Here is a 12,202-nt window from a genome sequence, read left to right on the forward strand (position 1 = left end):
GGCCCCTGACTTGATCAATAAGTTTTTTGTGTGAGCAAGTAAATAAGAGGACACGGAATGTAATTAAATGTTTTCATTGGGAAAGAAACATTCAGTGCAAGTTGAGAGTCTTGCAGATCAGGGCAGCTGTACATTTTGTACTTCAGTTTCCTTGGAGACAAACTGACTACAGGGGCAATAAAAGCCAGAGCACTTTTTTAAGCCTAAAGGTTAATGTTTTCTGAAATTATGCAAGCTGTTTTTCACATTTGGGAGGAGAATAAGAACAGACAGCAATTAGTGTAAGTAGAAGCACAGGTTGTAACATGCATCTTAGCATGGATAACCTTAATGTTATGTTAAGTAATGCCTTTGTGTGCAGCTGTCGATTTGGGGACAGATTTTTGCAGCCAGGACACAAGTTCAAATGGAGATGAGAAAAAAAAACTGTTTAAAAGATCAACCTGCCAAACATTAGTGGGTGCATGTAACACAAAATCTGGAAATAGACCTTTAAAAAGCTGTCCTATTATAGTTGGAAATAATGGCTACACTAAACATTTATTTGGAACATGAATCCCCTCACAGGTATAGATAAAAAAAATAAGAGTATTGATTCATATTAATAAGTACACAGTGCAAATAGCATTGTTACAGAAGACATTTGGAAGGAAATGAGCATGTGAATGTAATAAAGTATTTCAGAATGTGTATTCAGCAGAATATCGGGGCCAAAGGAAAAGGAACATACTTTACACTAATTGCCGAGGTGCTCCAATAGTGATAGGAGAGGAAAAAAATGATAGTAATAGAAGATTTGTGGTAATAAAGGGCTGCTGGTAAGGGAGAAGGATTACACTGGCATGTATTTACATTCTAGCTAAAACTGCTATTGTGGAGGTTAAGACATTTTGGGTGAAATCTGCTTTAAGAAGCGAATATTACTTCTAGGAAGGGACTGGAACTTTATGTGCAACAGCAAGGATGTATATAGGGGACATGGAAGGGAAAGTGACAAAAGAGGGTAGATTTCTCAGGAAATTTATGTAAATATTTAGTATGGAAGATGTGACTTGAAGTTACATATTATTCCCCAAGGTACAATAACTGAGCAAGGCTAGACAACACGGAAATTGTATTTCTCAGGAACATGTGCATTTAATTTTAAGCTTCAACACATATCCAATAACTATTTCAGATCATGCAACAGTAACAACGAAGATAAAAATGCAGGGTAATAAATTAAAAAATTAGACAATGGTGCTTCCTCGCCTATCTGTTAAAAAAAAAAAAAAAAAAAGAAATTTAAGGAATGGGAATATGCACGAGTTTAGAAAGATTAAGCAGCTTTTTTTTTTTTAATAATAACACCAGAGCACAAAAAGTCTTATACTGTTAGTCAACATAAAGTTGAAGGGGCTGTTGCCAAACAGAGGAAGCCTATAACAAGAAAATAACCAGAGATCCTATAGAGATATTAGAGATATTTCAGAAATGTTATGAACATTTTTATATAGCAGAGGAATGTGGAAATCCTGAAAAAGCACAAATAGAAATATTTCTGGAAGATTTAAAAATGCCAGTGTTAGAGGTAGGTGAGGCTCAACAATTAAGTTAAGATAGGAGGAGATGAGATAAAATTGTGATGTGTAATCAATCTGTAAGAAAGTCTCCAAGAATAGATGATGATCTTGTGGAAGTTTGGAAGCTAGGGAAGAAAGTGGTAAAGACCTGGAATGTTTTGTTTTGTTTTGTTTTAATAGTATTTTAAAAGGAAGGGAAGCACCAACATCCTGGATGAAAGCTGTGGTGGCTGTAATACCTAAAGATGACACATCAGAACCAGCTTCATATAGGCCCATTTGATTTTTAAACCATGGTTGTGTTTTTATGTTTATAATGGCTAAAAGAATGGCAAAGATGTTGACAAAATTGATAGATATGGATTGTTTGTGTGTGGGTAATCATTTGACGACATTTAATAGAACAGTGATGATCCAGATGGAAGCAGAGTATAACAAAATACTGTTTGTTTTTTCTGCATAGACCCACCAACATTCAGTAGGGTAAGCTGTTTTGAGTAGTACAAAAAAGCATTTGTATTCCCTAACACAACAATAATGTTAATTAGGAGGATATATGACCAGAGGCAAAAATTAAAGTGGAAGGGTGCATCTCTGAAAAAGAAATCTGCAGGGATGTCCTCTTTATTTGCATTATATTTTGAGCCATTGACAAAGAAAATGGGGGACTCAGAAATTCAAGAATAGAACTGGTATGGTAATCTAGAAAAGTTGGCTTTATTTGCAGATGATACTATTTTGTACCTGATAAAACTTTGAAAAGGCCATCTCAGGGTTGTGGAACATTGTGAGATAGTTTTACATTTTTTCAGGATATAAAATGAATGAAGATAAAGCAAAGACTTTTAGCTGTAAACTATCTACCCACACATGAATTGCTTCGGCAATACCCATGTTTGAGGACATGATGAAATGAAGTAGTTAAGAGTATAGGTTAAAAATATTTTGCTGTGGCAGATGAGGATATATTGGAAAAGGCTAAACAAAAGATAATGCAAAAGTTGAGAAACTGAAAGCACTTGTTTATGGATAGCAAGATACAGTGACATTTTTTTTAGTCCCTTTAGTTTTATATACAGGTCAGGCAAATTTTTATCAATCAGGAGAGAAGTTGTGGGTAGTAATTGGTAAAGACTTGAAGGATTTTATCTGGGAGGGGAAGGATCAAGTGGAAAAGTTGATTCTGCCAATGGAATAAGATGGTTTAGGCTTACCTGATTTGATATTTTAGAGCTATAAAGTTAAGTCTCATGTACATAGCATATTACAGAATGTTATAATTCAGTGGAAAGAGATGGTGAAGAAGCAAAGTGTGGGGAGGGGGGGTTCAAAAAATAAGGAGAGAGTAGGATTTTGTATGCAGATCCTTAATGAGCATATCATCCGTACAGAATATTGTATTCATAAAGTAGCAGAAACTATAAAAACTAAGCCAACACGAGAATACAGAATGGAGAGTCTTTTGATAGAGAGAACTGCAATTAGGGGTGCAGAGACTAGGCAAAAGGAGGCTGGAAGGAGGAGGAATGCTGTAGACAAATGAAGACAACTTAGTGGTGAATCTATCTAATCATACTCTTCATGTTTTGCACAATTAATATTACAGAAAGGTTTGACTTTTATTCTAGCATCTGAAGGTAACATACTAGATGCATTGACTGAATTGATAATTTTTCTAGAAATTTGAACTTTGACGTTATTTGTTAATGATAACATCAAGGAAGTTCTTTAAGAAAACCTAGTACTTTTATTTTGAATAATAATCCTATAGTTTAAGCCTTTGAAAGGACTTGTGAAAATTACTTATTGTTTTTAATCATATTATCACTGAATGAGAAGAAAGCACTCGAAGAGTTGGAACAAAATATACTGCTAAAAAGCTTTGATGAGGGGCAAGTTATTGTGATTATAGATATGAAGGAATCTATTCAGTCTGTTATTGAGTTTTTAACTGATGAGACTACATACCAGGAGATTAATGTAAAACAATTAGATCAATTGAAAAAGGAGTTGAACTCTGATGTATTTTTTATGCATGTGAATGGAATGTTTGAAATTGAACTAATGAGTTATTTTTTTATCCCTTACCCAGTTGTACCCATTTGTTACAGGTTACCAGAAATACATAAGTATGTTGAAACCCCCTGTGATACTAGTAATTTTGGGTAGGAGATGGTTTACAGATCCTGTTTCAGTCTACTTAGAAAAATAATAGAATGATGTGTTGGTTCCTCGCAGAGTATTCTCTGATTCAAATTACTTTTTACATCCATTATATACTGGATCCTTTCAAAATTCATTGCATGAGGATACCTTATTGGTTACAGTTTCTGAGCTAATGATTATTTTAGAGAATAATGCATTTAACTTTTCAAGGAATACATTACTTGCAGATAAAAGGTGTTGTGATGGATACTCCTGTTGCTAACACCTATGCTAATATTGTACTTTCACAATGGGAACACCACTATATAGTTAACAGTACAAGTTAAATTTGTAAAAAAACATTGTTTTATAAACAATTTGTAGATGTGTTTCTGTTATGTAAAGGCAATGAGTCACAGTTAAAGTAGTGCGTTATATATCTGACGGAAATGTTATCTTCTAAAATTTAAATACGAGGTATCCCATGCATTTATAAATTGTGTAGATATCACAATATATGTTAATAAAGACAGTAAATGTTAAGTTCTTACCTGATTAGATCCAGTATGCACCCCACTTTCCTTTTTAACAATATACCTAAGGGGCAGATAATTAGTATGGTGAAATTAAATACAGACCATCAAATAATGAATGAGCAGTTAAATGAGATGGCTAATAATTTCTTAAAAAGAGGGTCTGGTAAAAAAGAGCCTTGTGCAGAGTGAGTACTACATAATATAGATTCCACAGGCAAAGCGTTTGGTGAAGTTAAGTATAGCAGACAACCGATTGTATAGATAGGGTACCAAATAGTACCATTCACAGATATACTAGAGCATTACAAAATGTTCTAGCAAAGCGTTGGCCTATCTTGACATATCACGAGAAATTAAAGAATTTCTTAACCTGATAAACCTATATTTAGTTATAAAAATAGAATACATTTCAAACATTTCAAACATTGTTTGTGTTATAAAGAAAAATTCATATTGATAGAGGAATAAAATATACAAAGTTTGGCGCTTTTCAGTGCAGGTCCTATGTTTCTTATAAGTGTATAAGCAATGGTGTGATTTTTATCCATCCTGTGACTTTAAGGAGTTATGAGATTAAATGTTTTGTGACTTGTGATGCTACAAATTTAGTATATTTAGCTATATGTACAGAATATAAACCATTTTTGGTTGCAAGACCGTTTGTAAGTTAAAGGATGGAATTTGTTCATATCTATCTGATATTAGAAGGGATGTTGTATAAAACACTTTATATAAGCATATTATAGAGAGATGTTCAAATCATGCTTTTAAATTTCTGTATTTAGAAACTAGCTCTAAATATCTGTAGGGGAGGGCATTCAACAAAACAAACAAAACAGAAAGAACTGAATATAAATGGATTGATTTGCTGAGAGCTGATCGCAAACCAGGTCTTATGTTGTAAATGTTAAATGTATTTTAAAGGTACAACTCTTTAGGTATAATATTTATTTATCTTCAGAAAGTTTGTTTAATTATATTTATTTTGAAATGTAATAGGACGTTTTCTTTATGTTGTACTACAATGATGCATTTAAACATCATTTGATCTTTTAAACAATTATTTAATTATATTCTTAGCACTTGAGAAAGTGTTGCAAAAGCTTGTTATATTTGTGAAAGCTTGTGGAATAAAATTTCTTATCTGGTGTCCTGAACGGCTTCTGATTTTTGTTGGCAAAGATTAGGAAGAGACTGGATAATTCCCAATGAAACAATGGGTGGACATATGTATTGCTCCCGAATAAGTAACAAAGTTTCTAAGTTTTAGGATTTTTGTTTGGAAATGTTTGCATAGGTATTTTTATACCCCAAGCAGATTCTAAAGCATTTTTCCTCGGGTAAATAGAAAATGTTGGAAGTGTGATGGGGAAGAAAGAGGTAATTGGGAACATATGTTTTGCAAAGTGTAACGAATTGGTAGACTTTAAAATTTCCTACAGAGTACTGTGTCAGAAATATTGGGTGAGCAAATGTGTACGACTAAGGAAATTATTTTTTATGCTGGGATACAGGATCTGAATTGTCTAGACATAGTAAGGCCTTGTTGAGTTTAATTCTGGTGGCTGCCAAAAAAAAGCAATTACTAGGAAATGGAATTCAGACAACATTGGGTTTAGACTTTGAAGTGGTGAATATTTTAACAGAGATAAAAGAACAGGAAGTGGGATCTTACAAAGGGTAGGAGCAAACTGCTTAAAAATGGAAATTGTAGGAATGATACATGCAGAATAATGTTTTGGAGGAGGAGTGAGGTTTAAGGGAAGGCAAGAATTGGGCAATTTATGTAATTTATAATGGATTGATTTTACATCACACATTTTTTTATGCAGTGTTTCTAACTGCGAACATGTTTAACATGGTTGTTTTCTTGTATGTTTGCCTATGCCTTGAGTGGTAATTGCTGCTTTGATTTGCTGATTGTTCCATGCTTATAGTACAGTTACTGCTGTGGTAACCAGTATACCCAAGTTTCTGTTTTGATTAAGTACCTCTTAGATTATTTTGTTTAGTTATTTATTTTGTTCTGTGCTGGTGAATTGTTTGACCAGATCGTAACTGGAATACTACTTCTGTTGCATAACTGTATGGATATGTGATTGAAGGCATCTTCCAAAAAATGGTAGTAGCACCATCAGTAATTAAAATTCCAATGCATAAAAAAAAAAAAACAAAAACAATAATACCATGGAGCAGGAACTATAGCTAAAGTACCTTAGTATCATTAAAATGTACATGTGAATGTTGATATTTTTCTTGTTTCCTTTAAGGAAAGCTTCCTTATATCTCAGTCATTAAGTGTCGTAAACAATGGATGAGAAAGCACGGAGCTGTTTGTTGCAGAACCGTTACACACTGGAACGGGACATCAAGACATCATACATTATGGATCACATGATCAGTGATGAAGTTCTAAAACCACATGAAGAGCAGAAAGTCCGTGCTTTGGTAAGCATCTTTTGTTTACAGGTTCATAGGTTAATACTAGGCTAACTTCCCTTGTGGGCCACTTTAAGCCAAGCCAATTTTCATCATGGATCAAATTACACTTATCAATTACCAGTCCTATATTGATATACTACCTATAGAACTATGGTTAGTTCCCTTTAAGATATGACTACTTCTTGGGCAGTATCACTGAGTATTAATCTGGGGCCATATTGTTGGAAAGAGCATTTAGTCTTGCTTTGTGCTAGCATAAACTTGAGATAAGCTATTAAATGTTGTCTGAAATGTTCACAGTATGTGATGATTCATGTGTTTACAAAACTTAACATCTGAATGTTCTAAAGTCACAAGAGCTGAAAGAGTTTGCTATCAAAATCGCGAATGATGGAACAAATTCCATTCATTCGCACGAATCACAACACCAAAAACTGCAGAGGAAGAAAAGTCAGTATGTCGAATGTAATACCAAATATTTGAGTTTGGCATTATTCGACATACCACAACAATGAACCAGAAGTTAGGCAACGCTATAATATACACACACTTCCCTCTTACTGATGACACCAATATTCTCGTAGCTTACATAATGAAATCACAGTACTCCATAAAATATGATTTATTCAGGATTCAAGTATCAAAGACAAACTCGCACAATAAACGTACTCTCTCCCATTCAAGGCCTGCATATTTATTAATACTTTTCTGAAATCCTAAGCCTTCCTCCTTAGGTATGGATGAAAAAGATCTGTTACATAAATTGTCAAAAATATTAAATCCTTATTCCACATCTCTGGTGTCAAATGACTCAAAAGTCCCATGAATCATTAATCATATGGGATACATTGTTGTAAATATGTTTCAGCCATCTCTCTATAACTACACCGAATGGAAATGTCTTAGATTTACTACCTGAAATAATCAGCTGAAACAGTGGATCTAAAATATCCTTATGTATTTTTGGTATTCCCACTATGGTAGCTAATGTGGGATACTCTACTTTAAGAAATTTATATAATTCTTCAGTTATTTTACTATCCAATAGAAATTCTTCTAGGTGTAAATCTATCTGACGGTGTGCTATATTCACCTCATTTTTAGAAATTGTTTCATATGTATTAGTACTATTAAGTATTTCATACATCTTATATGCAGAGGTTTCATATAATACTACCCCTTTCCCTTTGTCGGGTTTCATAACTCGAATACAACTGTTACTACATAGGTCTTGTGGGGTCTACCTGACATGGTCGACAGTTCATATGGTCGACAGTTCATTTGATCGACAAGCATTTTAGGTGGGGGGCTTCGCTCCCCCCCCAATGTGGCGGGCTGTGCCCCCCCCCAACTATATATATCAACTCCAGGGTTGCACAGCATTGGGGAAGGGGGCAAATCTGCTTGTCGACCAAATGAACTGTTGACCAAATGAGTGTCAATCATATGAACTGTCAACCATGTCAGGTAGACCCGTCTTGTGGTATATCCCATTCATTTTTGTTCAAATTCCATTTTGCTCTCATTGTAAACTTATTGTCTTGTTATTTATATAAATCCTCAGTTATAACTTTTTCTAAGGTAATCAAAATGGGGTGAAGGGGGGATTAAATTTGCTTTTCTTTAATTGCCCTTGGTGGGAACTTTTTACTCCTTTAAAAAAGATAGCTAAATTTGGTCTCGTAAGATGTAGTTTAAATTCGATCAATACAGCCACTAAATTAAACTAAGTAATTAGCACAAATTTCATGCCCTTGGATAACTAAGTGAAATATTCCTTTTTTAATTGAAAGTCAGTGTAATTGTATATATTAAAATTCTCACATGAATATATGACCTGATCTCTATCCACTATCTTATCCCTTATTTGCACCTGTTCCTGTTCCATTTCCTTGGTTTCTGATCCATTGCTTTGTAATTCCTTTTCCATTGGCTCTGTCCTGAATCCCATCTTTCCTGAATCCCATCTTTCCTGATTTGTAAATTGAGGTTCTTTGCCCTTCCCTGTGATAAAACTTTTCAGTAGATTGCACCTCTCCACTACTGTGCATATTACTTTAATAATGTATCTTCCTATTGTTCCTCCCTTCTTTTTTATCTTTGTTTTCCCATGAATATACAGTTAGGGATTTAGAACAGTATAGAACCCAATCTATTTTTTTTAACATTTTATCCTTGTATCTTATCACATTTATCCCTTACCATATCAAACTGCTTGTTTCTAACCTATCCCATTCTGGATACGATAAATCATTTACAATCACAGAAATAAGTTTGTCAACATCTGCTAACAAAGTGAATAACCTACGGTCATTAAAATCAATTAACAGTTTCATATACTGAAATCCAAAAGTATCAGATAATTTTTCCCACTCAGTACACATTTTGTCGTTTAACCCCCATTTGAAAAAACAAGTCCAACTGGTACTATTCTGAGTTCTAAACAATGACTCACATAAACGTTGTCCATTTGTATAACTTTAATTTTCTCTAACTTCTTTCCCATGTTGTAAATCATATCTCTCAACGTGCCTTCTGTTGTTTCTCGAACAACATTTGAATAAACAGTCTCTTACCATGCTGATCAGATTCAAACTTATAATTGGACTGAAAAAATTGCTCAAACATATTGTTCCTTCTAGAGCAATCATTATTACTGCTATCCTTATTAAATTGTTCAGCTACTTTATAATTTAAATTGTCAACACTACCTTTTGCTGTGGTGTTGGACACCACTGATGTATATGTCCGTTTTGGCACAGTTCGCTTAGGTTTAGCCCCACATCTTTGAAATTCTTCCTCCTCAGCTGCTAGACGCTGTACAGATTCTGCCCTGTCAGCTGCACTTCCGGTGTTGTGGAGCTCCACCTCAAACCTCTGGCCATTCAGAATAGTGGAATTCCCAGTAGATAAATATTAAGGCCTGTCATGCCATTATTTGGTGCTTTCAAGCCTTCTGCAGTCGCTCCTCCTTCCAATAATGGGGATCCATTGGTGTAACGTGTTGATGTCAACCTTCAGTCAGGTTGACTGCACAAGTCAATCAAATGTGTTAACTTCCCCTTAAGGATGGTTACCACTAATTGCAGCCGTTGAATCTCCTCTCGTTGTACCGGTGTAAATATGGATGGGATGTCATCGAGGGAGTCCATAGTGTAAGCAACAACGAATTACCACAACAGGATAGCGTACCCTCAAACTGAACCACAACAATGAACCAGACATTAGACAATGCTATAATATACACATACTTCCCTCTTACTGATGACACCAATATTCGACATACACTTTTCCCTGCACCTTTGAGAACACCAAAGGAAGTTATACTTTTCAGGAGTACGTACGTACTGCACAACACTAAACTGCTCATTTTTTTGCAGGGGGGGTAAGCCCCCTGCACCCCCCCCCCCCCATGGGGAGCTGCACCCCCTGCTTAATTATATATTCCAACTCTGAGATCACAGTACAGTGGGGAATAGGATACATTTCCCGATCCACACTGTACTGCAATCTCGAGTCCTAAGGTCGACTACATATGTGTGCATGCACAGTGCATTTGCTGAACTGGTGACTCAAAAACATGTAGGTTCGGCAACACAAGAGTTAGCCAACTGTTATTCGGCATTCTGTGTTCGCCGAACCTACAGTCGTCATTTTGATAGTAAACCGCAAAAAGTACCAGCCTAAATAGGCATCTATACACATTTCACATAGACTAATTGGATGATATCTGAAATGTTACTCATCTGATACTTTTCATGTGATGGTATAACTGAGATTTCAGATTTAGTATGTGGCAAAATTTATATCCAAGACTAAACTGTGTATTTGAGAGTGAGTGCATTTTAACAGCTTTATGTGTGCACACTTGAAAGATACTGGCTTTAATGGTTTCAGAAAATGTGTAGAATATTTTGTAGCTTTCAGTCAGCTTAACAGTTTGCTTGCAGTGCTGAAAAGAACATAACAAATGGAAGCATCAGCTATAACAATTGATTTTTCATGCAGTTAACCATGCTGCTGTTAGCATTCTTAACAACTCTGATGATTGCCATGGTTTGTTGCTTACCAGGCAGCTGTAGTGTCTCATCTACTAATTGAATATTTTATTTTTGTGTTTAATAATTAATTAAATTATGCATGTTAACTGGTTAGGGGACAAGCCTCTGGACCCTTTTTCAGACTTGACGCAGGACAGGCAGACAAAAATAAGCTTACATTTGTAGTAAAATGAAAGAAAATTAGATACCATGTCAAGAGGAAGAGTCTATTTACAACTGTAGCATGATGCACCATCTACAATATGCAGGGGAGGAGGGATGAAACCAACCCAAAATAAGTCATATACTCATACAAACTAGTGCTGAAGTCAAGCATGAAAATAAAGATAATACTTGCACAATATGCTGATTTTCAGAAATTTAAGACTGTTTTGGGATCAGCCAGCATTGGTAAAGTATTTACATTTATTTTGTCATATGTTGTAAGTCTCTGAACCAATTCTTCAGATCAGTTTGGGCATGCTGCTCCAGCTGGCTGGTCCTATTGTGGAAAATGCTTTTTCACAGGTAGCTAAAGTATATGGTGGTCTAGATAACTGCAATCGATATTTCTGAGGAAGTAACTTTGTCTAATGTTAAATTTGTGAAGGAGAAGCAGGGCAGTATCTTTCATGGAGTACTTTGTGAGAGTGTTGAGAAGAAGAAATACTGTGGCTTGCTAGAGGGACATGTTTTTTTGTTGTGTAATACAGTTAAGCAGTTTGTTGTTGACAGTATTAACAGATCTGAGTTTTGTTTTCTACAGATTAACTTGAGGGGTTCTCGGTAAAGCATAGTGCTATAATAGGGAGTCCACATTCAAGTCTGGGGAGGAGTACATTTATTACAGGAGAATGTCTAACTTCTGTTGTAGGGCAGTTTTGGTTATGATAGTATTTTATTAACTTGGGACTCTGCTTGCAAGTAAGGAGACACTTGAGTGTCAAGGGTGATGCCTAGGTATTTTTGTTTCTTGTTCCACAGAAGATGCTTTCCTGCATGGTCTTTAGTAACAGCGTGTTTTCCTAAGGTTGTATGGTGTACTAAATGGCATATTTGTGAGTTTTCAATTGCTGACAGTTATGAATCCAATTCCAGAGCAATTTGAAGTCATTGTGGAAGTCACTGGCAAGAGTGGTGTGTTTTGCATTGCCTTTAGTGAACTGTTTCATTGGCATAAAGAATATACTTAATATGTGAGATTTCCCAGGTGAGGTAATTTTATGAACAGAGAGAAAAGTACTGGTCCAAATACCCAAGCCCGAAGAGTTCCTTTCTATATTGTGCACGCAACTGAATGTTTATCTGAGCCAAGTAATTTGAAAGTTCTGTTAATAAAATGGAAACTAATTGTTGAATTAGCATAACATGATCCATTATAAAAATTGTGCCAGTTCACTGTTCCACAAAAAAATAAAATAAAAATAAAAACTTCAAAACATTGCATAAGTGGGAGGCTGTGACCCCCACACCCCCC

At 35.1% G+C, this 12,202-nt stretch overlaps 1 protein-coding gene across 1 annotated transcript in view; it reads left to right on the forward strand.

The window, feature by feature from the left end:
- APAF1 (apoptotic peptidase activating factor 1) overlaps window positions 1-12,202 on the forward strand; it is a 2,040,921-nt gene that overhangs the window by 66,183 nt on the left and 1,962,536 nt on the right. Inside the window, exon 2 of the mRNA XM_044087206.1 lies at window positions 6,514-6,691. Coding sequence (XP_043943141.1) covers window positions 6,554-6,691 — 138 coding nt within the window. The 5' untranslated portion in view covers window positions 6,514-6,553. The remainder of the gene's footprint in view (window positions 1-6,513; window positions 6,692-12,202) is intronic.

This window comes from Protopterus annectens, chromosome 11.part0 (assembly GCF_019279795.1).
Source record: "Protopterus annectens isolate FY-2018-M chromosome 11.part0, PAN1.0, whole genome shotgun sequence".
Classification (NCBI taxonomy): Eukaryota; Metazoa; Chordata; order Ceratodontiformes; family Protopteridae; genus Protopterus; species Protopterus annectens.